This window comes from Pelecanus crispus, chromosome 1 (genome assembly GCF_030463565.1).
Source record: "Pelecanus crispus isolate bPelCri1 chromosome 1, bPelCri1.pri, whole genome shotgun sequence".
In the NCBI taxonomy this organism is placed as follows: domain Eukaryota; kingdom Metazoa; phylum Chordata; class Aves; order Pelecaniformes; family Pelecanidae; genus Pelecanus; species Pelecanus crispus.
This window is the reverse complement of record NC_134643.1, coordinates 38,949,198-38,977,187: the sequence shown is the minus strand read 5'-3', so window position 1 is coordinate 38,977,187 and position 27,990 is coordinate 38,949,198. Positions and strand designations below refer to the sequence as shown.

At 43.3% G+C, this 27,990-nt stretch overlaps 1 protein-coding gene across 3 annotated transcripts in view; it reads right to left on the bottom strand.

The window, feature by feature from the left end:
• Window positions 1-27,990, bottom strand: part of TBC1D30 (TBC1 domain family member 30) — a 57,206-nt gene that overhangs the window by 25,380 nt on the left and 3,836 nt on the right. For 2 of the 3 annotated variants that reach the window (XM_075716578.1, XM_075716586.1), the window contains exon 1: window positions 4,781-4,940. The exons of the other annotated variant lie outside the window; for it this stretch is intronic. In XM_075716578.1, coding sequence (XP_075572693.1) covers window positions 4,781-4,940 — 160 coding nt within the window. Of the gene's footprint in view, window positions 1-4,780; window positions 4,941-27,990 lie in introns of those variants that run through there. 3 annotated transcript variants of the gene reach the window in all.

Below are 27,990 nucleotides of genomic sequence, written 5' to 3'. Positions count from 1 at the left end.
TTCTCCTTCAAGGCTTTTTTTTTCTTTGGTGGGGGGAGAGGGCAGAGAAAGAAAGAAAGTTCACACAAAACCCGGTATTGTTTAGAATTTTAGCATTTTAGAATTGCGTCACTGATACCCGGGCATTGGTGCTTTCATTTCCCTGCTTCAGAATTAAAAGACATGCTTGTCAGACCTAGAAAAATAAAAGCTTCAAACCATAACACAAATGTCTTGAAAAACATTAAAGGATTAACAGTTATTCCTGGAAGTAACTGTTTATTAGTATTCTTCCCCATAGTTCCATGGCACTCAGCAGGGACTCCTAATAGATAAATCTTTTCATAATAATTCAAAGCAATGTAACAATGCCAGTAGCCTACTAAGATGAAATTGTATCACATTTGCTGTAAATGCAAAAAAGCGAGTCTCATTCCCAAGCAATCTAGTGGTAAGTACTGGAAAACCCTAATACATACAAAAAGATATCATGATCAAGAACTCCTTTGTTAAGGTAACAGATGTTGACATGTTATCTAACACTGCCTTGTAGCAAAGAAGCAATAGCCTTCAAAAATAATCATGTATTAATTTCCAACTCAGCAGCCAAATACTAAATCACTTCAGTTTTCTAAGACTTCGAGATCCCAGTAACAACCTCAGTCTTTGTCTTAGAAATCTCATAAGAAAGATGCAAGCAGAGACAGCCAAGTCTGCAAAAAATCACGCACATATAACCTCTGAATAAGGTAAAATATGTCTATCATTTACATGGACATCATGACCATGGAGCTCACAAGGGGGCCCAGATAGCTGTCTCTCTTGATTAAATGAGACTGAAATGAGACTCTTGAATGTCCATCTACAAAAGTTTATTAAATCATGGCAGAGAATTAAGACAGGTGTGAAAATTACTAGAAATGAGAGTAACATCATGTGGTAACACCAGACTACGTGGCGCTTTCTCTTCAGCACAGTGAGGAACTTCTCGGTCAGGCCATGCATTGTAACCTCCAGTAGAAGCCATGGAGTCTGTGTCCCCTTATTTGTTCCCAGCTAGAAATACTCGCAAAATCAAATGATGTGATGGTTTTGCGACAGCAGAGGGGAAGAGCCATGGGGAGTGAGCCACAGACCATACAGGAATGGTTCCTTAGTCCTATCCATTTTAAAGAATTTACCTTTCCTAAAACAACACAACAAAAAAATACAACCTCATTCAATAAAAATACACCAAGTAAGCACTAAAAAAAAAGCTGCAACACAAAGAGTACAGACACAGCAAGGAAGGTTATACCCACCCAGGAACTTCCTGGGGCATCTCCAGGAAGGCAACCAGCAAGCTAGGAGCAGCACTTCATTGCCTGTTACTTATTTCTGGCACAAGAACCATCTTGCTATGTGCAGTTTCTGCACTCTCCACTGAATTTTTCCTTGGACTTCAGAGCTTCAAGGAAATTAATGCCTACCCTTATTTCAACTTGTCCTGGTTCCCAAACCTCCCTACCTCCATTGTTCCCCTTTTCCTAACAAATCTTCCACCCCTGCACCTATTACTTCCCCCCCCCCCCCCCCCCCCACTCAGTCCTGTCATTTTCATCCTGTCCACTTTTGCCTGGATCATCACCAGCCTTTCTCCAGGGCCTCCTTCCACATACCGTCTTTTCTCCCTTACACTTCCATTGTCTGCTACATCTTACCAGCAGCTCCCTTTAATTCTGCATTCGGTTGCCTTCTCCCCACAAACTAACTCGAGTTCCCCGATAGCTTCTTTCCTACTCAGTACCCCACACCCATCCAAGCCTACCACAGACCTTCTGCACCCATTTTCACCGGATTTTTCCCCTTTTTGTCAATCCTCCATCTCTGGGCCACATTCCTCTCCATTACGTAAACACATCCTTTTTGCAGAAGAGACCCCTTGGGGCCTTATGGGAACTTTTCTTCCCAGCTCCTCTGCACGGACAGCCTGGCAGAAATGTACCATATACGCAGTGACAGTTCCTACTCTCAGGAACTGTAAGCACTGTCAGTACAACTCAGCCCTTTTACATCAAGCCAGCCAGGCTACAGTGTCATTTGACATATTAAGTATCACCTCCACTTCATACACTTTCAACCGATGTTTCATTCCTAAAAAGCGTATTAACTCACGTAAGCAGGAATGTGTTGGGAACACATATGAATCACTAGCTCCACAAATACAAGCACACACAACAGCACATATGTTTGGCACCAGTCAAATTTCTGAAAGGTAGGGGGATGCCAAAATAAGCCTGTTCAATGCCCTTGCAACCAGGTCAGCAGAAACCACTGCAGAAAAGCTATTTAAAAAAGAAAAGTAAAAAAAAAAGAAAGATAAAACCCCACAAAACCCAGTCCCATTAGCTTTTCCACGTAAAATACATGACTCCTAACAAAAGGCTGTAAGAGGGAAGATCATACCCCCAGGATTCCCAAACCCTAGCAGTCTTACACTGCACGACGAAAATGTAGCACAGGACCACATAAAGAGCCACAAGAGGGAACAAAAATGTTGTGGTCAGCCAAGTACCTGAGTGAAGGAACCAAATCCCCGCTCCTCAGCAACATTAAACAAAAGGATGGGGCAAATTCTGGGCGTTTTCCAGGAATACTAAACCAGAAAAAGCACAGAAAGATGATCTATTCTGATGCATCTAAGTGAGCCATAGCTTCAAACTGACAAAGCACATCACTGTAGATTCTTGGCTGTACTTAAAAGCAGCTGTTGAAACCTCTCCCATGGAAAGCAAATAAATATTTTATCAAAAATAAACGAGGAAAAAGGCCTAAAGCAGCTTCATGTGCAGTGGGAGTCCAAACTTGGGGGAAAAAATGGCAACGTAAACCACCACCTTATTGTTGCTTGTTGTTTCAGGAAGATTCTTAGCCTTGCCCTGCAATTTACCTCTAAATGTAGGTTTTCATCTGCAAAATGAGAAATAAAAGTAACATTCTGAGTAACTCTGCATGAAATCACTTTTGTCAGGAGCCAGAGCTCACTGGGATGTATCAAAGCACATCTAAAATCTGCAGTCTACAGAAACTTCTCAATACAGACAGCTGATACTGGCACTGAGAAAATCTGAAGGCAATTTAATTCAGCTTATTTTTTAAGGGCTCAATAGGTGCCCGATCTCCATCAGTCTATGAAAGCATGCATCCTGAATGACATTATTGTATTTACTTACATATGAACAATATGGAAACCCCAACCCAGTGGGATTTCCTAGCTTTAAGACCACGGCATTCGTGGTTACGCCTCTGATCATCTCCCCCGGTCTTTGTGGGAGTGTAAGTAAAAGAATGTCATTATCCAGATAAAATCATTACCTGGGATATTAGAAGACTACTGTAGGAGCAGGGGTCTGAGAGAATTACGAGTCAGGAAATCTCCTTGATAACAGGAACCCCATAAACCTATACCAGAATGTATCTGTGACCTTATTAATAACAGCATCCGAAACTCATCTGAAACACAGAAGCAGTCAGCATTGTGTGCTTGACGCACACACAGCTAGTACAATGGGAAACTGAACCTTATGTATTTCTGTGCATCGCTCTGCGTTTCAATAGACCTCAGGCTTGCGTGCTTTGTAAATGCCTAGGATTAGGAACAGATTGACAACATTTTAGCCACAAGTGACAGCTCTAACATTGTAAATTGAATTCAAATTTCCGATACTTCATAAAAAAACCCAAACGATCCAAAATTTTGATGGCAGACCACAAGAATCGAGCATTCAGTAATGATCACCCATCGGTGCTTCTGCTGAGAGCCCACCTCCCTGGAGCAAACACACTTTGCTGGCTGACCACCTGCTCCTTGAAAGACTCTGGTACAGAGCAGGATCCAGAAAAAAGAGCCGCAGAGCCGATGCTTTCCCCCTTAGGAAAGGCACGGTTGCGAGTTTAGCCAACACCCTACCGCAGACAAAGGCTGGGCGACGGGAGGAGGGGTCTCCGGCAAGTCAAGAGTTCGCAGGTTTAGCGGGAACGCTCTGGTGAGGCCGAGGGAGACCGCAGGCCCCGGCGGCTGGGCCCTGCGGGGGGGACGGGTCGAGGCTGGCGGCAAGCGGCGGCGCCGCGGCCCGGGGAGAGCGGGGAGGGGAGGGGAGGGGAGGGGGGCAGCGGGGGCCGGGCACCGCCGAACGGCACAAAAGCGCTGCGAGGCGGCGGCGGCGGCGGCGACGCCGGGCGGGAGGAGCGGGGAAAGGCGAGGGGAGAGCTGAGGAGCGGCGCCGGAACCCGCCGGCTGGGGCGAGCAGGAGGAGCCCCCCGGGGAGGCGGGCAGCGCGCTGCCGCCCCGCAGGGCCCCCCCGGGGCTGCCTCCCACCCGCCGCTGCTGCCTCCGCCCGCTCCCCGGCCCGGGGCGACCTCGCAGGCCCCGCTCCCCGCCGCCCCGGAGGCCGGCCCAGCCCGGGCGGGACCCCCGCCGCCCCGGCGGCCGCGCTCCGCACTCCCCGCCGCGCCTCAGGCCGCCACCGCGGCGCCTCACGCAGGCCGGGCCCCGCCGAGGCTGGCCCCGCCGAGGCTGCCCCCGCCGCGGCGGCCGCCGACGAGGCGCGGCCATTTGCTTCGGGCCGGTGCCGGCCGCCGCCCCCGGGGCGCAGCCCCCTCAACCCCGCCGCGCCTACCCGCGGCCCTCATCGCCCCTCCGGCCGCGTCCTCCGAGCCGAGCCGAGCCGCCGGCCCCGGCCGCTCCCCGCCGGCCCCGCTAAGCCGCTTACGGGATTGCAGCCGCCGCCGCCGCCGCCCAGCCCGGGGGGGAGCGGGTTACCTGGCTCCAAGGTGCAGAGCAGGCGCGGCGCCGTCCGGGAGATGCAGCTGCGCTTCTTGAGGACGTTGCTGAGGATGGTGCCCACGCCGCCGCCCGAGCTCTGCCGCTTCAGGCATCGCCCCCCGCGCCGCAGCGAGCCCGTCAGCCTGTCCTGCCGCATGGCAGCCCCGGCCCGCCGCCCCGCCGGGCGCTCGCTGCCAGCGCTACCCCAAAGCTCGGCCCTAGGGCGGCGGGGCCGGGGGCATGGCGGGGCGGGGGGCCCGGCCGGGCTGCGCGGCGGCTCTCCTGCCTAGCGGGGATCTGCAGTGCGGAGACAGCGGAGTGGAGGTGCGGGAGAGAAGAGCGAGGATAAGGAGAGGAGAAAGGAAAAAAAGAGAGGAGAGAAAAGGGGGGGGAGGAAAAAAAAAAAAAGGAGTTGCTCCCGCCCACAATCCTAGCATCACTGCCTGAATAAACCAGCAGCCTCTCCTCCTCCAGCACCACCTGGGATGCAGCCAGGCGAAGGGGAGCAGCAGCTCCCGTCAGAAATAAAGGGAGCCCAGCGGCAGCGGGGGGGGCTCAGCGAAGGGCCCCCAGGGGAGCCGCGCAGCCCCCAGGCCGCACTCGCAGCCCCCGGCACACGCAAGGCTGCCACGTCTCACCTGACGCCCCTTAACAGGGGGCAATACTGAAATTTCTGCCGAGAATGAAATGAGCTAAACACCCAGCAAAGAGGCTTCTCACGTGGGATTCCGGCCTACGGCTGGACATGTATAGACCGTCCCGCTGCCCCTTTCAAAAAGCTGTCCTGGGAAGGAGTCCCACAGGCACTACCAGACCATGGAGCAAGGGGAGAGCGATGGACGCACCAGCGTCTCGGCGCCAGGGTGGGCTGGGGTCAGCTCCTGTGGCCAGGGCTGCTCAGGGACAGCTCCAGCAGCAGCGACAGCAAGCGGGCTGCACAGTTTCTGTGTTTCCGACTCTCCAGCACAGAGACTTTGAACATCCTCAACTAAAATAACAGCCTTTTCTATTAATCTAAACTTGCAACTGCACTTATTACTAATGACACGCCATGCACTAAATAGTTAAAAGAAGCGATTCACCAGCATTTTATTAGATGCATTTTCCAGTGCTATTTGACCTAACAGCTCTTGTATTCTTTGATACAGAATTTCAACCTAGTGGTTTGACTGACAAGAAGGAAAAGTATTTGAAATAATGATAGCTTTTACGATCTAAACCACTCGGCGTTTCTGTGGAAGGAGAGCACATTTATCACACCGCATTAGTTGGGCTCAAAAAGACCAAGCTACCACAAGCTACCAGAAGTCTGAGTTTACCTGCCAACATCTGTAGCTTTGAAGCAACAATTTGCTCCTTTATTAAAAAGATGTTTTCCTCCACCACATTACAAAAATAGGAGAAAACTGGCAACAGATAAGCAGTGAAGCCAATTATATAAATGATACACAACATAAAACACAGAAGCAAGCCTTTTTTTAAGATCAGTTACAGCTATCTTTAGAAGTTACTGTTAAGTTTTCAGAGGAGCGTGATTTTCATCATGCCTCTTTAAATATCTGGTTTGGTTTTGGAGAAAAGTCACTACATTTGAGCTGCTAGCTTGCACTCTGAATAGATAATTAAGTCTGTGTGTTGGTGGTTCTTTTTTTAACAAAGGTGACACTTCCCTGTTGATGTAGATGATGCAAATCACTTTATTTCAGTGCCAGCTGAAGATGATGGTTTAGTGGTTAAAGCATCAAATCTGAAATGAATTAATCACCCTAGGTGTACAGATTGTACCAATGGGACCGTAACAGAAACATTTAAATACAGAAATAACCATGTAACCTCTCTAAGATTATTCTCCTCTTCCTTGAGCACCATATGCGAATAGCACCACGTTGTTCTTGGATCGTTTCAAGACTGGCGAACCCAACACCACCTGCCATCGCCCAAAGTCTCGGGAGCCATAGCCATAGGTTTCAGGAACCGCTCATTATCCATACAGTGAGAATCAGTCATCCCACTAAACTGAACATAATCATATGTTACTTTCAATTTTTAAACAGTTACAAATCACCTCTAAGACATCAATATTTAACTGACGAGGATAACCAGCTCTCACGGTGAGAATTCAGTGTCCTCATTACTGCTATTTCTCCTACTTGTCATCTTGTTTCCAGTTTTCTTACAGAGTGACAATCAGGACAATCATTCTGTGACTTGGGACGTGGCTACTTCTAAGGACCAGTGTACCATTAAGAAGATTTCCCACATGCCAGCCAATTAACACAACATTACTCTTAAGAAAAAAAAAATGCAAAAGTGAACGTCCGGAGACAAAATGAAGAAGCCAAGCCATACTAATGGGCCTGATGACTCACTGGATCATTAGCACAAATAGATTTGAGAGATAGGGATAAGCTTCCCATTAAGCATACATATACATATCTTAAAGGCAAGAGCTGAGCTTCTAGAAAAGCAGATGGCATTGGGTTTTAACCACTGATCAGGCAAAGCCTCTAACTTGTCTGTGGCAAGACATGTTCTGCACCACTCCCTGGACTTGCAGACATCTAAGCATGACACTGCATGTCAGCAGCTTGTATAAGCTTGCCATATTCACCACTGTTAAGCTGTATATACTCTTCAATGACGGGGACATTTCAGACAAATCACCATAGTTCCAAGTTGGTGAAAACGCAACAAATTTGACCTCAAAGATGTCAGCAGCCATCATGAATCTAGTTTGATCCACCAATGCAGAGAGGTCTGGCCATGTCCACAAGTCCTTACCTGCAATTACTGACAAGGCAGATGATGCTCAGAAAGGATTTGAAAAAAACTAAAGCATTTTGGCGAGCCCAGATATTTCAGCTCTGGATATTTGGTAATAGTCAACCTGAGACTTTGCTTTTTTTCCCGCCAGTTCATTTATTCCCTCCCACACAACACAGTCACTTTCTGAAAAAACTCACCTCCTCATTTGGTATCTCTTTGCAGTCTTACCACCACCTGCTAACCCTGCCTTTTTAAGACCAGAGCATATTTCATAAGAAATACTAGTTCACACGTATAACTTGCTCGATTGTTACAACTGGCCTTATGGTGATCGGTCCTACGATCACTGCCAGGTTTTGATGTAAACAAACTCCATTTACCTTAAATCTTCCCATTCATCAGCTCACTTCTGTCTGCACTGGGACAATGAGGTAAAAGACAAGCAGCCAGAAAGGGAGAATGAGCACAAGCAGATGGGGCAGCGACAGGAACAGCAGCAGAAACAGGGCCACAGATGGATCTCGCTTTTAAAGAAAAGGACATGTTTGCATGGACCTTTAGCTACCCAAACCCAGGATTACTGGAAGGCACAGTTCACTCGTTCTCTTCTGATGTGTGCGAAGACTGAATGTAATCAAAAGACTGAAACTGGTAAGACATCTTCAGCTGGGTTACTGTATTTCATGAATTCCACATCCTCCCCTTTATTTCACAGAAAATTGTATAGACCTCCTGTAATTTTGATTTGCATCACAACATCACAGTAAAACGGTGAAAGTTTGGGGAGAAAGCTTGTTTGCCACACTTCTGGACACCTGTGTTAGCAAAAATACTTAAAGCAACACATACCCATAAAAAAAAATTATAATAAATATATTGTAGTATAATATTGTAATATGTTTCATCCCAAAGCATTTTAGAAATTACGTTTAGGCAGCAGCACTACACCAGCTGCTGATACAGCAAATATCAGAAAGAAATATACATCAGTAGGATGAGGGGAAAAAATATATTGCAACCACAAGGCAAAACCTATTGTATTGACCACATCATAGGCCATTGTCTGCTAAGCCCCAGAGTTCCATATACTAGCTTTAAGAGCCCACAAAATGTAACCCTATTAACACTTGGCTTCAAATAGCTCTACAGAAGGTAGCATATCAAGAAATTTTAAATCTGTACCAACACATGTTCCAATGTGTATTCTAGTTCATCATAAGCTTCAAAAGAGAAAAGATTTCACTTTAAAATTGTAGTGGATAAGAGAAAACACATGGAAATGAAATATGTCCACTTTGGAAGAAAGAAAGGATAAGGCAGTTTGAGATTCTCCCAGGAGGCAAAACTTTTTTAAATACACTTAGCCCATTAAACCACCTTCACCATTGGAGCACAAAGTTCCTATCCTGCCCAGTTCTGTATGTGCTCTATTATTAAACATCCCCTCTGCCAAAACCAGCCCCACTTCCTTCTGCTTGATCCTAAAAGCCTAAAAACAAGCACGACCCACCTAGAGTTTCACACTCCTCCAACGCACAAGATGGAGCTACCTCTAACAGCTTGAAAAGAGGCCTCTGGCTTGTTGGGTCTTTGACACTGAAGGGGCACAGGTGCTACAGCGATGCTACAGCACATGTCCTTGAACGTGAAAGCTCGCGAGGTGCCACAGCCCAGCACTCCTCCCACCTCAGCCTGCAAGTAGAGCATCAGCTCCTGCATTGACAGTGCTGCTCTACAGGCTCTGTTACTGACTTGCTACCTCAGACACTGCAGGCAAGCAGATGCTTTGAGGTAGCAGATGATCTACCAGCTAGCTGGTAACTATTGTGTGGACCACCAAGCACAGAGACTGTAGCACTATTTCACGTGTCCACAGTTGCAGCACATAAAGAGGCAGTCTATGGGTAAGAGTGGACAGATCTGTGTTATACAGAAAGAGAAACATGATTTTGGACTAAAAGATTCAGTTCTGCCACCAAGCTGGTCTCTGCTCTCAGACAAGTAATCGAGGGTTGTCTTTACTGGACAAGGAATGGTTCCAAAACCAATTTAAAAAAAATAATTATGTTTTGCTACTGTATTTGTGCCTAGAGAAGGTTCATTTTACACACTTTCAACAAGCAGGGCTCAGGAAAATGGTGCAGTGTGTTGACACACCACAGTCTCATCAACACCGCATGAATATTTTAAACTTTTCCATTGCATTAGTCGTCATTTGTATCACTTTGCACATAAATGTCACAAAAGAGGTCAGGACCTCACTGTGTCCTATATTAGATATCACAGACAAAAAGAGCAGAGCCAATCCTTGCCTACCGAGGTATTCAGATCAAATATAAACTACACAATGGACAGGAAATAACATCTATGATTTTCAGAAACAGAGGACCTATTTAAATTATTAGTCTCGGGAAGCGTGCAGCAGAGCTGAGAAACAAATCCAAACAAGCTCAATTCTAGTCCAACACTTCCTCTTCCTTTAGACTTCAGGCACATAGCCTTCTTACTTATTTCCCCCTTCAAAAACTGACAACACAGTAAGTACTCTTTAACAGAACCTTCTTTTGAAGGAAGCCATAAAACAGCCCACTGCTTGGAGGGTTTAAGACAAACAGAGGATCTGGGGAATTCTCTTACTAGAGAGCACGCTCTGGCCATGGGGCTTTGTTTACAACTAAGATGTCTGAAAGAGAATATTGCCTGCACATAGTTTAGCCGTATCTATTGAGGACTGATCTAGAAAACATCATGAAAAGATCACTGCTTAGTGTACTGTATACATGGGTGTACTCTTTGCTGGGTAAAAAACTGGCTGGGTGGCCAAGGCCAGAGAGTAGTGGTAAATGGAGATAAATCCAGTTGGTGGCCGGTCACAAGCGGTGCTCCCCAGGGCTCAGTTTGGGGGCCAGTCTTGTTCAATATCTTTATCGATGATCTGGATGAGGGGATTGAGTGCACCCTCAGTAAGTTTGCAGACAACACCAAGTTGGGTGGGAGTGTTGATCTACTCAAGGGTAGGATGGCCCTGCAGAGGGACCTGGACAGGCTGGACCGACGGGGCAAGGCCAGTTGTATGAGGTTCAACAAGGCCAAGTGTCAGGTCCTGCACTTGGGTCACAACAATCTCACACAATGCTACAGGCTTGGGGAAGAGTGGCTGGAAAGCTGCCTGGCAGAAAAGGACCTGGGGGTGTTGGTCGACAGCCAGCTGAACATGAGCCAGCAGTGTGCCCAGGTGGCCAAGAAGGCCAACAGCATCCTGGCTTGGATCAGGAATAGTGTGGCCAGCAGGAGCAGGAAGGTGATTGTGCCCCTGTACTCGGCACTGGTGAGGCCGCAGCTGAATTCCTGTATCCAGTTTTGGGCCCCTCAATACAAGAAAGACATTGAGGTGCTGGAGCGTGTTCAGAGAAGGGCAACAAAGCTGGTGAAGGTCTGGAGCACAGGCCTTATAAGGAGCAGCTGAGGGAACTGGGATTGTTTAGCCTCAAGAAGAGAAGGCTGAGGGGAGACCTTACTGCTCTCTACAACTGCCTGGAAGGAGGTTGTAGCGAGGTAGGTGTTGGTCTCTTCTCCCAAGTAGTTAGCAATAGGACGAGAGGAAATGGGCTTAAGCTGCGTCAGGGAAGGTTTAGATTGGATGTTAGGAGAAATTTCTTCACGGAAAGGGTAGTCAAGCATTGGAACAGGCTGCCCAGAGAGGTGGTAGAGTCACCAACCCTGGAAGCGTTCAAAAACAATGGGTAGATGTGGCACTTTGGGACATGGTTTAGGGGGCATGGTGGTGTTGGGTTGATGGTTGGACTGATGATGTTAGAGATCCTTTCCAACCTTAATGATTCCTAGTTTTTACTTTCATTAAAAAATAATCCAGCCACCAACCCAGGAAACATGAAATTATTACTCTACCCTTAACTGGTTTAGTGGTGGACTTGGTAGTGTTAGGTTAATAGTTGGACTAGATGATCTTAAAAGTCTTTTCCAACCTAAATGATTCTATGGTATCTTTCAACACGAAATTAATCTACAATACTATTACTCCTGTAAGAAGCTCACAACCATATATACACTACATAATCATTCAGCTTATCACAGTCACAAGGATTCAGCCAAGAGAGAACTTCAAACTCAAGATTCTTTGTTATGATCTTTAGTATTTTTTTTGTCATTCTTCCCCTTCCCTTCCATCAACTTCTGCCTTCTGCACTAAACATGTGCATACACTACGACAGGATTGATGAGAAAAGAGAAGGTCCCTTCAATAGAGCCAGGTCTCCTTGACCCCAACATCATCTGCCCACAAATGTAGTATAATTTGCCTTTTGGGAGTGATGGACAGTTACATCTAGTAAGTGTATTTACAAGTTGAATAATACTCATAATCATATTGCTTCTTGAAATTTTTGGCAGATATGATACACCCCAAGAAATATGCCAAACTTTTCCAGCATCAGTGAAAACACTTGGAATATCATACATCCGTAATGAAGGCATCTGTAAATCAGCTGTGAAAGCAGTTTCTAGCAGTTTGCAGCACAATGGGGTGGAGCTGTGATGACCAGTTTCCCATTGAGGGAGGCACCACATTCATAGGCAGTGAATCAGTGCAGGTAAGGCTGACTGCAGTCCCTCAATTCATAGGTTGTTCTTAGTGTGGCACAAGATGCTTATGCAATCGGATCACATAGGTGAGAATACGAAAGCCCTCAAAAGCATCACAGGTTGCTAAAACAGAAGTACAGACATGCCTGTAACCCCCTCAAACCTGCCTATAACCTCTCCCCATTTGTAAACACATATCTATTTCCATGAACGAGGGAGGTGCAGAAAGACTTGACATCTGTACAGTACCAGGGCTAAGGCCAGCAACAGCAGAACTGCACGCACCTGTCTCCCAGACCTACGCTCAATCCAGCAGAGCATGAAGCTCCTATTTTCCCAAGTTCTTTAAGAAACAACTCGGCAGTAAGCTACAAGCTTTTCTTAAACCTGTCTCTACAACACAATCACATTGAAAGCTAGGAATATGTTAATACTCAAATACTTTACATTACAAATTATTAACTCTCCTATGTCACTGAGTCTCACCATCAGACCATTAAAAAGCTAGTATTCTGCAGCATCTGGAGTTTCTAGGTCAAACTGGCTTTGAGGATAGAAGAATTAAATTTGCCGATAATTCAACAACGCTGAGCACGTAAGTGACAGCAACCAGTGCCAATGGGCTGGGTACAAAAGGTGGCCTATTTCACTAGGAATTGACTGTTCCCAGAGCTTAACAGGGGAGAACTGAAAGAATTCCTGAAAAGTAGAAACAGACTCATGTTTTTTAAACATCATGTACTAGAGATCAGAGGCACTGCAAATATTTCAGAAGAAAAAACTCTACTCTGACATTACAAAATAGATGTGATGGGGAAACCTTTATCTTGACATAGGGTTCGATGGCTGCACTGAAAGGACAAGGCAGAGATTTAACTTGGAACTATCCATGCGGGAAACAAAAATAGGCTTAAATATAATATTGCTTGATCACAAGACAGAAGTAAGTTAGCTCCCCTTATTATGCCAGTAATAGAGGACAACAAACTTGCACAACTGAGTATGCCCAATATTCTATTAAAGCTATTTGTATTCACTGCAGTGCCCATAAATCCTAATTCTGGGCTGCAGCATTATTGCAGTAGTTGTTGTACAAGCAAAGCAAAAAAACCAGACTGCCTGCTTTAAAAGAAAGAAAGAAGAGAAAACATTAGCATATGGAGGAGCACAGGGAGACAGTGAGATGATATTGGAAAGCATGGTGGACAGTAGTCTTAATATAAGAGCTGCTATTGTGTTTCTGTAGGCTTCCTGGCAAAGATGAGTACCAAGGGACACACATGAAGGCACAAGGTCAGTAAGATGGCTGAGGGATTAGGTTTTAATCATCAAGTTCAACATGGCTAAACATCTACAAGGAAATACCAACATGAAGCAAAATTGAGAAGGTGCTTGTTCTAAAATAAGTGTGGGATGGAGGTAGGAGGCATGAGCTAACCTTGAATACTGAGTAAAAAATGACAAGGATGTGACAACAGAGAAGAGTAGGTTGTGAAGAGCTTTGGATATTAAAGCAATGCAAGCAAGATACTGACTAGATCTACAATGACCATAAGGGAAGCATAGGCACCTAGCACTCATGTGAACACCTATGTACAAATATTAAAAGGTAGGTGTCTTAATTGCAAGCTGAAGTCCACTGCTACATTTCATTCTTTGTACATATATACGTTGTCTTCCAAAAGGAGAAAAGTACATCCAGCAAAAAAAGAGTTTGCAGAAGCTTTCTATGTCCCAAATGCTTCCAACAAGCCCTTAATCAGAGAAAAATTATAGATAAGTGGATGGATCTTCTCATGTTGTGAAATTGGGGGAAGGTGTGGAATTCAACAACAGCACCCAGGTTTCTTATTATTTTTTTCTAATTTGGTTCAACTGTATAAACAAACTCTAAAGTTATAATTGCCATTTGAGGGGCACAGTGATTTATGTTGTCCTGATGAAGAAAATAAAAGACATTGGGGGGGGCGCAGACAAGGAGGCAATTGATTTTACTTATCGCCTTCATGTGCTGACTATAACAGTAAAGCAGCTCATACGCAGTTACGTTAAGCAGATAGTTGCATCTCATGAACAAGGTAAAAGACATGTCATGCAAGGACTGTTAAAGTAACAATATATTTTAACTGCTGTAGTAATGAGTAGCATAAAGGCTACAGTTAACTGGAATAAAAGTCATAGTAATGCTTAAATGCTCGATAAAATAGAGAAGACCTTTTAAATTAAATACAAAGCAATGAATTGAAGTAAGGTCTCAGAGAGCAAATGCCCTTTTTTTTTTTGTCAGAGAAATTAACTGTCTCTACTGAAGCATAGAATCTAAAATATTATTTTGGTAAGGAACATATTAAGAAGAAAAATTGTTGAAGAGGCCTACATAAAAATATTGCTGAAAAGCATGATTATAAAAATTAAGAAATGTTCCCTAACCTTGCTAAATGATATGTAGTAAATGCATATCTTGGCCAATATTCACACCCCAGCATCCTGCTGAAATGCTACAGTCATTTTAAAAAACAAATCACCAAGTCAGCAGAAAAACTAATGCAATATATGAAAAAAGAATTCTGACAGGTATGATTTGTAGGCATGCTTAAGATAATATTTGCAGAAGGATGGAGGTCATAGCGGATTGCGGGCTCCCAGCACTAAAACTGAGGTGCTCTTCCTTTATTAGAGTCTGATTATTTGCTTAGCACCTACCACAGAAACTGAATTTTACAGTGTCCAGTACAGTCGCCAGCTTCCTTGGTCTGAACTGCCATTTCACAAACAGCAGTATTTTAATCCCCCCCAACGTCATTAATGAAAAAAACCCCCACCCTATGTCCCCAAGACAAGACTTATCCACAGACAGAACACTTTCAAAGATCTTAGATTAACAAGTAATTGCCAAAGTTAGAAAAATGAATAACCACAAAACGCCTTTGCTCTGGGCCAAGAAGCACTATGGGAATGGGACCATGTTTATACACAAAAGTTTTTCTTTGTTGTTTAGTACTTATTTGCAGTAATGCTACGTCCATCAAAGACTAGGCTCAGGCTGTGCGAGGCTTTCATTAGACATGTAGCAGAGAGGCAGGTTGTTCCTGCACTGCCCAAGGATAAGAGAGTCCTGCTTCCAGCACGGATCTTCCCTCTTCCGGTACACATGGCCTCTGCAGACACAGGTCTGTTACACAGGAATAGAAACAAAACCCTTCCTGGGGTTGGGGAAGGGAATGGGGTTCACTCCAAGAGAAGCTAATATAAGCCCCACAGATCTCTTGGAACCACAAATCTTGATTCAGTCAATACGGAAGTCCTCCACCACCGCTGAAGTTCTTTGATCACATATACATTGGTTTCCATTTGCAGATGCCACTAGTTCTGTCAAGAAATGGAAACTTTCCCATGAAGTTTTGTGTGTAGGTGAAGCTATTGCAACCCCAAGTCCTCCAGATCACATAATTCCCTTCATCTCCCATGTGGGCCATAGCTTCACAGAGCATATTCTGGAAGTGTTGGAAAAGGAAGCAGCTAACAAAGCATACAAACCTAAAACTACCACCTCCCCTTCCTGAAAAAAAAGTATGTAAGTTAGTCATTTAAGCAAGTTTGACACAGAGACAGTTTTTTTGCTGAAGTTCGTGAATAAGATGAAGAAGAAAAAATAGTTATCAGTCACGACAACATTACTATTCCAAGCTTTTTTTACTCAAAAGTGAAATGACAAAAACTTCAGTTCATAACCCACTCTCACAGGACAAGTTTATTGAACTGAATGCATTTAGGATTTGTCAAAGGCTTATTTAATACTGAAGCCTTGAACCATTAAAATTGATTTTGAACATGTACACCACCACGCAAGCATGAGTTTTGGTAACAGCAAAGCTCTGATTGTTTATTTACTACTGTGTAGCTTGGGACAACTCACTTGGCTCCTCTGAACGTGTGCTTCTTCTACCAGCTTCTTCTACCAGCCTTCAAGTGGTCTTGTCTCATCAAAAGTTTGGTTTTCAGAGAGCCTTGTACCATGTGTTTGTCATTAGGTTCCTAACTTCACTGGGCCTCTCTAGGCATTACTATAAATATTAATAATATTTAGTTCTTCAGACTAGTATTCTTTTAAAAAAAAAAGAATCAGCTACATACATTGATTACCTCCCCATTCTGACTTCCTTTAGTCTCAGTGGATAATTATTTTTCCTTCAGGATCTAAGGTCCAGTAGCTACTGCTGCCAATGATCATTGGATGAGATAAGAAATTAGCAGGAAACCAGGACACAGTAACATATTGAAAAAATAAAACCAACCAAACCTCCAAAAAACCCCACAAACCCCCCACATTAAACTGTTATCTATCACTGATGCCTAATCCAATCCAAGAACCAAAAACTGTTCATGCTCTGTATTTTGGCCATATGCATTATATGGATGGCAGGGAAAACATATTGATCAGTACCAGGTTGCTGTGATTTTAAGGAGGTAACTATAATTATAGGGAACTAAATTTAGAAGCTGTTTCACTGCTGGCAAAACATAGCAAGAGGTTTCCAATTTTTACTAAGAGAGAGAGATAAATGATAGGTTTGTGTCATTTTCTTTTTAGAAAGTGTTCTAGTAAGATGATGTAGCTTGGAGATGGAATATAGACTTGACTTCCTTGGCAAATTTCAAGGGTATGTGAGGAGCACTCATTTACTGCTCAGTAAGTCAAATTCAGGTTATTAACAGCTTCAAGGAGAAAAGCATTTTAAAAACTCTTCCTCCAGAGCTGCTCCAGCATATAATTTTAAGCAGGACAATTGATCCTAACAGACTAAGTTCACAGCCTGCTTTTCTAGCAGCTTGTTTTTAAATGTCAAGCTTATTTCACAAAGCTGCAGAAACATAGCTGCTAGCACTGCCTGATGCTCCATAAATCAGTCTAGCACTAATTATCCCAAGCAGCTGTTATCTTCCATTTGATCTTCAGTATCCAGGATATCTTTTCTTCAAAGACTAACTCGGCCAAAGAATGTTTAGCGTGTGCCATATTAGGAGATAAAATGCATCTGTTTTTCCTAAAGGCCACGTACCCTGTTGGGCATTTTCAGTGAAGCCCCATTAACCCTCCTAAAAGTTCACAATGGTGTTTAAAAAAAAAAAAAGTTTCATTAGGAAAAAGAACAGCACAGTTACTTGAACTGAAGTATAATCCCCAGAAGAATAAAACAGGAGGTAGTGCGAAGCTAGACAAGCGTGAAAGACTATGCATACAATCCAATTGCACAACTTTTTCTCTCAGGCTGTTTCCACATCCAAAAGCTTGTCAGAGAAAGATTAAAGATTGCAGTGACATGGTATTATAGTTATGCAGTTCACACAGCCACCCCTGCTGTGAGCTTATACACACAAATAAACCCTTACATCTTCATTGTCCAACATTTGCCACAGATGCCATGGCTTTTCACTACCTGCAGGAATCAGAGCAGGATCTGTCATAGGTTCAGAAGTGTCTAAAGGATTTGTGAAATACGAATGCAGTCACGTGCACTCCTCACGCACCACTCCTTCACACGTGGCCTTCGGCAGCACCGGCTGTGCAGCCAGCTTCCTCGCAAATTCCCACTTAACGCATTGAATTTCTAGGTTATAGCCTGGACGCTGACAGCGCCTCGCAGCAAAGCGCGTGACTGCTTTTGCACACAGACCTGTGAGCTGAGCCCTTCGCTCTGCTGAGCCGCGCACCCCACTCCTCCCTCCTCGACCGACGCTTGCCCTGCCTCAGGCAGACATGCTGGGATGAGCTCAGTTTCACACTCTTCCTGAACCTATGCAGAAATCAGCACCTCACCTCATTCAACCACAATAATCCCAGGCTGACTAAATAAAAGCCTTGCTTTTCCAGTTTTTCAGGGAACTATCAAACTAATCAAACTTTGCTCCCTTACAGCTATCCAGATGGATACCTGTTCAGCAGTAGAGGAACAGTGGTGTCTGACAGTTATTTCTGATGCCATGACTGACTGACAAGGACTGTAGGCGGAGAACGGGCTGTTCCGACTGCTGCTGTCAGCAAACAGCAGCATCCTCCCTTCGGGCAACTACACGCCTCCTCAGTTCAAGCTGATCAAATCCCACCTTCCAAAGTTACTGCAGTACTAGAGAAATAAGATATCAACGGTCTGAGAACCACTTTGCTCAGGCAAGTTAGTATATAAATACTACAAGTATTACTTGATTAGTAATCCAGCTCCCCTCCCCTCCAATAATCTATCCCTATTTCTAATACTCAGGAAGTATTTTATGTAACAAGTACTATCCAATACATCAACATTTCATGGCACGGCTGTTGTGAAAAGTGTAATTCAGTGCACTCAAAACTCTATATACATCACAAAACTAATCCTGCGAGGTCAGCTACCACTTTGCAACAGCAACAGGATCACAGTTACACGGAAGAATACAGAAAAGAAGGCAAGCAGCCAACCTCTAAGTTGTATGCATACCCAAAATAAAGACAATCTCAGGTGTAGCACTAACTCAACCATTTCACTGTTGTCACAGCTGCTAGCACACTGACAAACAATATTGACAACATCCTATACCAAAAGTTGCCGGACAAGAATTTGGTAGCGGTTCTGCAATCTATACATTCATATACTGAACAATCTACATTTTTTGTTGCAAACTGGGCCTAAAATCAGCAGCCAGATTATCACTTACAGAAGGATTTACTGAATTTACTGTTCAGATCCGTGATAAGCAATGAAGTATTTATTGTGCAAGAGTATATTTTTTATTGTAACCACATTCAGCTGTTACTATCGCATCAAGTTTCTATGTAACACAAAAAATATTGTAAACTATTTGGGGGGGGAGGGGAGGGGGGAGAATTAAACCAGTTGTAGTTAGATAAGCAGTGGCTGATGCTCTCACCACCTCAGGTGACCATTACAGGGTGCCCCTTTCACCTCAGCAGCAGAGACCAACTACAGAACAGGCCTACGTGACACATTTTAGAAAGGTCAATTTAGCCCTGCTTCGCCCCCACCCCAGATGTCTGCCATTCTCTAGGACAAGTAATCAAAGTGGGGAGAGAAGGAGGGATGTAGGGGTATGGCTCTGAATTTCACAGGGCCCACAGTTTATGGAAGTTGGATGCCACGGCTGGCTGACCAGGGTCTCCCAGGTCTCACCACACTCCTTTGGGTGAAGGCCTGGTATCTCCCAAATGGTAGGTTGCTGCGCTTGGCAGCCAGCTGCCTGGCACAACATGCCATCTATCAGCTGATCCACGGCTCCTTGCTTCTGTGTGAGGCACATCTGGGGCTCAACAGGCAGCTGAAGGCTGTCTCTCCTCTCAGAGACAAGTGCTTGAGTTCAGCTGATCATTTTGCTCAGCTCCCATCTGGCTCTGAACCCCTGGCATCTCCCTTTCCTAGGAAAATCCCACCCCTCCAGACACAGCAGCTTACTGAACTGGGAAATAAGCAGGAGCAGTGAGCCAGGTTAGGTTGTACCTCCCTCAAGGAGGTAATGACCTCTTAGTCAGCAGGCTCCACACTGTCCCCAGGAATTTACCAGCAGCAGTGATCCCAACTCTGAATGCAGCCAGTTTCCAAAAGTAGCAGCGGAATGATATTTAAAAGAAAAACGTAGCAGTTGGGTATATTCTTATGCCACCCGCTGATATTGAGCGCTGCCCAGTATCACTTGAAACTGCAGGTACCTAGATCTTGATCAGACTCCCAGGTTTGTAACAAAAGTAATCCTACCTCTAGTTCCTGCCACTAGTCAAAGCAGCCACCAGGACAGTTTGCTTAGTTAAATCCTGAAGAATGTAGCTGAAGGAGCCCATGATAAAAGCCATTTTCGAGAACTGTGCAAGTTTTAGCCAGGGAAGAACATGAGATTGCATTTGTTCGGATGGGGCAGGCAGGTATTTTCAGTGGAGGTAGGACACTTTGGTGGTGAGAGTTAGGGACAAAGCAGCATAGTATGAAGTATGTGACACGGAAAAGTAAGGATTCATGTAATCCCTGAAGAGGCAGAAGGAAAACATATGGCTCAGGAAGGCATGCTGGCTCCTCAGCTCCCTAAACCAGCCTGGCAATCCCAGCATTGAGCAGCCAGGGAGTGAGCTGCAGAGATGCCTGGCTGCATGCTCCCAGGAAGATCTCCAGTAATGGTTAGCTGGAACCACTTTAATGGAAAGCTCTGTCATAAAATACCAGCTTGTGGAGAGCAAAGTCCTTCACAGCAGAATGTTACCTTTGATGAAAACATATTTCCAAATGCTAAAAGCACAATTTTGACTATTTTTAGGATTAAACTTTTTAACATCTTACTTGAAAATGGCTCGTTGCATAACATGAAATGAAAAAGGGTGAGGTGTCAAAATCTGAACAAAGTATTTTAGTTGAAAATGTAAACTTTCAGAATTTTGCTTCATAAGCAATTGACTTTTGTGAGTGGGTGTTTTATTTCGTGCTGGAACAAGATATTTTTGTTGCTGTATTCTTAAAGCAGAATTTCCCTCAAAGTGAGAATTCCAGGTTCTCTACTGCTCCAAGCACTAGTTCTTGCCATCTTTTGATTTGATATTCTGCAATGGCACAGACCACAAGAGAACATCAGTAAGAGAAGATAGCAGTCAGCTGAAGTATTTTGAATTAGCCAGCCAAGGTCTTCTATGGACTCACACACCCATCAGCTTTCTGGGGCTAGCACAGATCATCCTGAAGAGCTGGCTGGAGACAATGAAGTGGGGTGTCTCTCCCCATAGGGCTTACCAATGCTACTGCTCATCAAGTGATCAAAGATGCAAAGATGTCAAAATTCATTACCTACAAGATCCATACTCCGTGTACACCTCCCATCAGCAGCACAATCACACTAAGTCTGGGAACTTAGTTGATAGTTCCCTAGAAGAACATCCCGTGGGAGGCAATGGAGCAGCACAGTGCTGTACCAGAATTTTACTGACTTGCTGATCTGTTAAACTACTTCCCCTCACACTGCTTCCACAAGTCTCAGCACCCTGGCGGTGTCACTCAAAGACCAGTTCCAAGATCATATTCTCATCAGAAGAAAGCAACCATGGAATTCACTACCTGGAAACTCCCCAGGATTATTCAGTTAGTGATTAGTTGTCAGCCTTTAACACATAGATGACACTTTTCATGCAGGCAACTTCCAAAACTGCATAAAATACTATGATAGCAAACTCCTAATGCCATTTAAAAAGAAAAATCCTTGCCCTTGCAAAGCATCACCATCTTGATCAGTGTTCCACACTGCTGGTACTGTGCCTAATAACACTCACTTTTCTTTCTCCCAGACTCACTAACAGGTACCCAGAACACACAGTCTAATTTACATTAGCAAACACTAAACATGACACACACCTACTCATTGAAACATTTCTCCATGATCTGGTGCACAGCAATGATTGATGCTGTTTGCAGTCCTTCTCCTCCAAGCCTAGTGTTAAAAGGCAAGTAATCATTCTTGGTCCAGTCTCCCATTGCAATGGAATAAGCTTTCAGATTTCCCAGAACCTTGGCTGGCTGAAGCTGAGTGAAATATGATAATCAGATGGCATTTAATTTTGTATTCACCACTATAGGTGGCTATTTCGAAGGGTTCTCCAGTAATATTTTTAAGCATCACACGATTTATTAATAATGCTGGATAACAATGAACAAGTCAGTCAAGAATACACTTACATCTGCAGTCATTTTTCCTCATTCACAGCCCATACCCAAGGGACTGGCAGGTGAACTTCACCATCCAGATCAAAAGACCTGCTGCCAGTGGCCAAATGCAGCTTATGGACCAAGCACACAGCTGCTATCCCCACCGAGCCAAGCTCTGGCATCCCTAAATACAGCTTCTCTCCTTTTCTAACTGTCCCATTACTTCATTCCTTGCAAATCAACACAGGTCACAGAGTGGATTACAAAATCCTTGCCAACCAATCCTCAGCCCACCTCCACATCTTGAGTCATAAGTAACAGAGAAAGCCTTCACTCTATGCAGCATAACCAACAGTTTGATAAAAACAGCAATAATTAAAAATTGACAGCAACATTCTATTTATTTACACATGTACTGCTACAAGTAGGCAACTGACTGCAAAGCAAATTCAGCCTACCTTTGGCAACAGTTTAAAAAAACAACTTAAGATGACTGTCACATTTTCACGCTCATGATTCTGTTTTGTTCCATTTCCCTTTCCCCGCTAAAAGGCTTCAAAGGACAAAAGATCAGGTAGAACTAAATTAAAAACAATTCATTAGGAAAAATAGGAAGTAGCCACAAGCATAATTTCTTAAGCATGCATTTCAAAAAGCCACAGTGTCAATTTAAAGGATCAAACTCATTAGCACCCATGAAGGGTAGAGACTAGTAATGTAACCAAGCACACAAATACAGATGAGGTTAAGAGGAAAGCTACTGAACTGAAACATGTAGCTAATTGAGTCATTTGAGGATGACTCACATGAAATCAGACTCCATAAGAAGTAAACCTCCTATTTTAACTACATCAAAGGAGAAATGTGCTTTTGATAATTCAATTAAATAGTTATTGCTATAAAAAGTTACTCAGGCAGATTCATCTGGCTTCAAACAGCAGAGCTACTGAGTTAAATTTAAAATGTATTAGACCAACACCTTGAAAATGAGACATGGTTTTCTAAATGAATGACCTGTTTCACATCCACTTGGAAATCTAGATTAGAGTTGGAGATGAACACAGGAAGTACATTGGTAGTCTCTCTTTTAACTGCAAATGCAACACTGGAAATTGCACAGACATGAGTAATTTTTAAGACAGAACAGCCTCCTCTTTAATATATATTTCAGATGTTAAAGTGAGGAACATGAGAAGCAAATACAAGCTTAAAATTTGTCCCTAATTTATAACAAGGGTGGGGGGGAGGGGGGATAGTGCAAAATTGCCACAGTAGCAGCATTCACTGAGTAACTCAGTTCTCCATAGAGAAAGAAAAAAAAATTAAACCAGAGCAATTGAGGTGTTCCAGGTTAAAGCATATTTGTACAACTGCAGAAGTACGTCAAACTACTGGGAAGTGAATGGGAAAAGACAGATAAGCCACATGCATAATTTGACCTGCATGAGTTATTCCACATGTACACAAGTGTTGGCCCCATGTTACGAGACATCTGATCCACAGTGACAATCAAATCAGTATTAGCTGTGTTAACAGTCCACAGTATATTGCATTAAAGCTGTTCTTACAACTTTAATCAAACTTTCATCCTATGAACTAAAATTTGTGAATGTCTACCTTGGTTGTATAACAAGTGTTGAGGGAAGAGGAGGGATGGAGAAAACAGGTGAGCAGATAATTAGCACATGCAGGAAAAAGAGAAGGAAGAACATACGAAAGAGACCAAGGAACAATGCAAGGAAAACAAAGACGGGGAGCAGTCTGACAGAGCCAGTGGTAGACACTGCAGGGTAGCCAAGACATAGGGAGGGGAATAATGGAACAGGGCTGAGAAGTCCAATATTTAAAAACTGGGATCAAGTGAGAAAAGCTAATAAAGAGTTATGAAGGGGGGAAAAAATGGAAGATGGGACAGGACACACAGATGCGGCAGGACTGAAGCTAAAGAGAAACTTTGGAGGAGAAAGAAAACAGAAGTTTAACCTAAGATGTGTGAGTACTTTTGCATGTCTAAGTTGTACTTATCCAGAGACACCTGATGATGGTGATCTTCCCCAGTCCCCTCCTAACCAACTCATACAACTACAACACCAAGCAGGGCTTTCCCAGTTTCCCCTGAGTGAGTTCCATTCCCTGTGAGGAGAATTGATGCTACGGAGACAGTAACACGTTCTCAGAAGTTGAGGAGACTTCACAGCCCAGTCTTCTACCAGGAAACTCTGTCCAATCCCTGGGAACACGCACACAGGGTACCTCTCTGTGCCCAGATGATGCCAGTTTGTGTTGGCTTTCTATCCAGTTAAGATGCACTCAAAGAGACCACAAGTACTGCTAATAAGTATATACGTAAGCCTCTGAATTTCTGTAGGTAGACTCCAAAACATTCAGCTCACTATCAGGAGCTTCTGAATAACCTCCACAGCCACGTGGGAATTAATGATCTCATTTATAATTAAGAAGCCATTTGTCACCATTTTTCAACTGCTTCACATATGGAACCTAATGTTTCCTTTGTGAACAACATTTATTTGACAGCCTGTGCCTGACTTTAAATCTTTTAATCCAATTATTGCCTGACCACATTTGTAAAGCACTTCACATTTAAGGAAAGGATATGAAAGCCGACCAACTTATGAAAACCAGAGATACGCCTCTATCTCTGCACAAAATAAAATATTCTGTCTCCCTCTATCGGCTCTGCATTCAATCAAACCAGGAGGAAAAAAAGAAAAACTAGAAAACTAATGTTTATTGTTATCCTAGAGAATTCCATGCAGGAGCCAATGCTGAAATAGCAGAAGAATACTACTTGTCTTTAATCTTAGTTTCTAAACAAGTATTACAACAGAGAATACTAAGGGTCGTTCTGAACACAGCATGAGACCCATTTAAAGTTATTATACGTACATACCACCATAGCTACATAGCACCAAATTATTGATCTCTGAAATTTTCTACTAAAATTATTTCTCCATTAAAAATACAAGAGAACATTAATGAATGTTCTGTTAATATAACTTCAGCTTATTTTATATTGAACCAGATGTAAGCATTCCTGCTTGCTTCCAGCCAGACAGTTACCATTGAGCTGGATGATTTTACTTATAAATCATTTATAGATGAATACGTTCTTCTTTTTTAATTAAAATGACAGGCAATCAAGATCTGTGATTCAAGGAATGTCTGGTTTGCAATTTGATCAGTCAAAATATATTTAGTAATATGAGCAGCTGTCACTATACAAAATACAGGAAGAGAGAGAAGAATGAGATGTCTTTTGCATATTCTTTAGATGATAGCTGCAAAACCTTGATTTATTTTTTACTGAATTCTGGAGTATTGTATTTAAATTTGGGTGAAAACGTGTTATTACAATGAAACCGGTCAGTCATATATCTTACAAACTACAAGTACAGTGCAGTGTACTGCTTTTAGCATGTATCCAACAGAACAATTTAGCCTCCCTCAACAGAGCCATAGCCATTCACACTTCTGACCAAAATGCACTTCACTCTGCGGTGAATTTTGTTTTCTACGGTAATACCTATTTGTATGCAAAACATACATCACCTGCTAGGGATAAGGGTCAATAGCATCATGAAAAACACAGTGAGTTAGCAAGCCAGACATGGGCTTCCAAAGCTGGCAGAGGGCTGTGCCTCCTCTGTGCGCTGTGCAGGGACCAAGAGCCAGCACAGGTCAAAAATTGATCCGTGGATGGCTCCCTGTGTATGGTCTGCAAAACTTGGAGATGCCAAACATCCACAGTTTTAAGCACACAGTTTTTTAAACAGTGCCTGGTTTTCCTCTGTAGAAGCAGACTAAAGCATGATAGACGTTTCATCAGAAAATAAGGGATCAAATTTATCAGCCCTGTAATTTCCTAACTGAAGTTACCGCTCAGAGTGAACTTGTCAGACAGTATTCAGAAAGGGTGTCGTGGTTTAGCCCCAGCCAGCAACTAAGCACCACGCAGCCGCTCGCTCACTCCCCCTACCCCGATGGGATGGGGAAGAGAATCGGAGGAGTAAGAGTGAGAAACACTCCTGGGTTGAGATAACAACAGTTTAATAATTGAAATAAAGTAAAATAGTAATGCGAATAGTAACAGTATAATAATGATAATAATAATAATGATACACGAAGCAAGTGATGCACAATGCAATTGCTCACCACCCGCCGACCGATACCCAGACAGTTCCCGAGCAGCGATCGCTGCTCCCTGGCCAACCCCCACCAGTTTATATACTGAGCATGACGTCATATGGTATGGAATAGCCCTTTGGTCAGTTTGGATCAACTCTTCTGGCTGTGCCCCCTCCCAGTTTCTTGTGCGCCTGGCAGAGCATGGGAAGCTGAAAAAGTCCTTGACTAGCATAAGCAGTACTCAGCAACAACTAAAAACATCAGCCTGTTATCAACATTCTTCTCCTACTAAATCCGAAACACAGCACTATGCCTGCTGCTAGGAAGAAAATTAACTCCATCCCAGCCAAAACCAGGACAAAGGGTCTGGCAAAGCCAGAATTAAGCATCAGACAGGATTTCCATCTTTTCCTGAAACAGTATTTGTTTGCTACTGGTCTGTACAGATTGCTTAAAGGTAGCATTCAAACATCTGAATGTGAAGTTAAGGTTAATTTAAAACTAGAGTTCTACCTCTACACAGAGATTTCACTGTATGTGAGGGAAAAGTGTTCCCAGTGTGACAATAGTATAAACATACCATGAAACTCTATATAAATCAGTCGAAGAATCACTTATATTTTGAGATCTTAGAATTAACAATAACAGAACTCCAAGAAATTTTAATTTGCCACTAAAAACATACTTCAAAAGGAAAAATATTTTAACAACTTCTCCATACTTACTTGATTTTAGTACTACAGGATATCATAATGTTAATGGTGTACATGAAAGCGCATTATAAAGCTTTATGGCACACAACGTTATATTGCAAGTATATACCTTCATCAGAAAAACTTGGAACAACGAAAACTTCAACAAATTAATAATAACGTTTTGAATATTTAAAAATCAGAGGGTAGTCTATGGAAGATCTGGTTTCCAAGGGCTTTAGTGAGCAGAAAACGCTTACATTTTGGGGCAGAGGGGGAGGTGTGCATTTGTTAATGTTCCATTAATTTTTTTAAATTTAAAAAAGGAGAAAATAGATATTTCCACTGTTAGTGTAATACTTTTGCTGAGACTTTAGGACTTAACTACATACTCAGTAGCTGCGCTTCTCAAGCTACTCTAAGCAATCACCTTCTCCTGTGCACCCACTTCTACCACCCTCTGCAGAAACTGGAAAAAAAGGAATTACCTTACTGGATCACCTCTCTGATTTGATTCACTATATCCCACACAGGGGTTCCTACTACAACTACACCACAGGAAATAATACAAAGGCAAGAATAAGTGGTTGGAGGGAAGAAGATCAGTCCTGCCTGCCTTTGGACAGCTGTTGATCAAATATTGCCTCAAAGGCATGATCACCAGGAAATTTAAAATTGTACATCCTACAGCAAAAGCTTATTCCTGTGTTCTCTGTATAGTGCTAGCACATTACATTGAGCAATAAAAACACAGTCTCAATCTACTCCAAAGCAACTGAAGTTATCGGGAGTCATTCAACAAATCCCAGTGGCTTTGGATTAGATCTTAAAGCAAGAAATAACTAAGTTTTAGGTGCCCTGGAATACATACGTCTGGATTTTAAGAGATGTAAACTGAAAATTAACACTAGGTAAATATGCTATATTAATAATAAAAATATCTCACTTAGAGAGATGTAATATACAAATCCACAGATAGTCCGCAAAAACCTGCATGCACATGCATGGACATTAGGCAATAAACTGCATTACTTTAAAACTTCAGCTATCTCAGTTGTTACTAGCACATTTTAAACATAATGCCCCATTAATTTAAGGGTAAAATGGTACCTGAAATTTGTAAACACATATTCATATTTAGGATGAAATCCCATATCCCTTTCAGTCAATAGGTTTCCACCTAATAAATGAGGTCGGGATGCTCAGAACTTCAGAATTTATAGTCAAATCCCCTAAATACTTAAAACACATGCAAAATCGAAGTAGTCTCATTTAAAAGGAGACTACAGTATATGCTTAAGTGTTAATGGCACCAAGGTCTCAATTATCAAGCTGC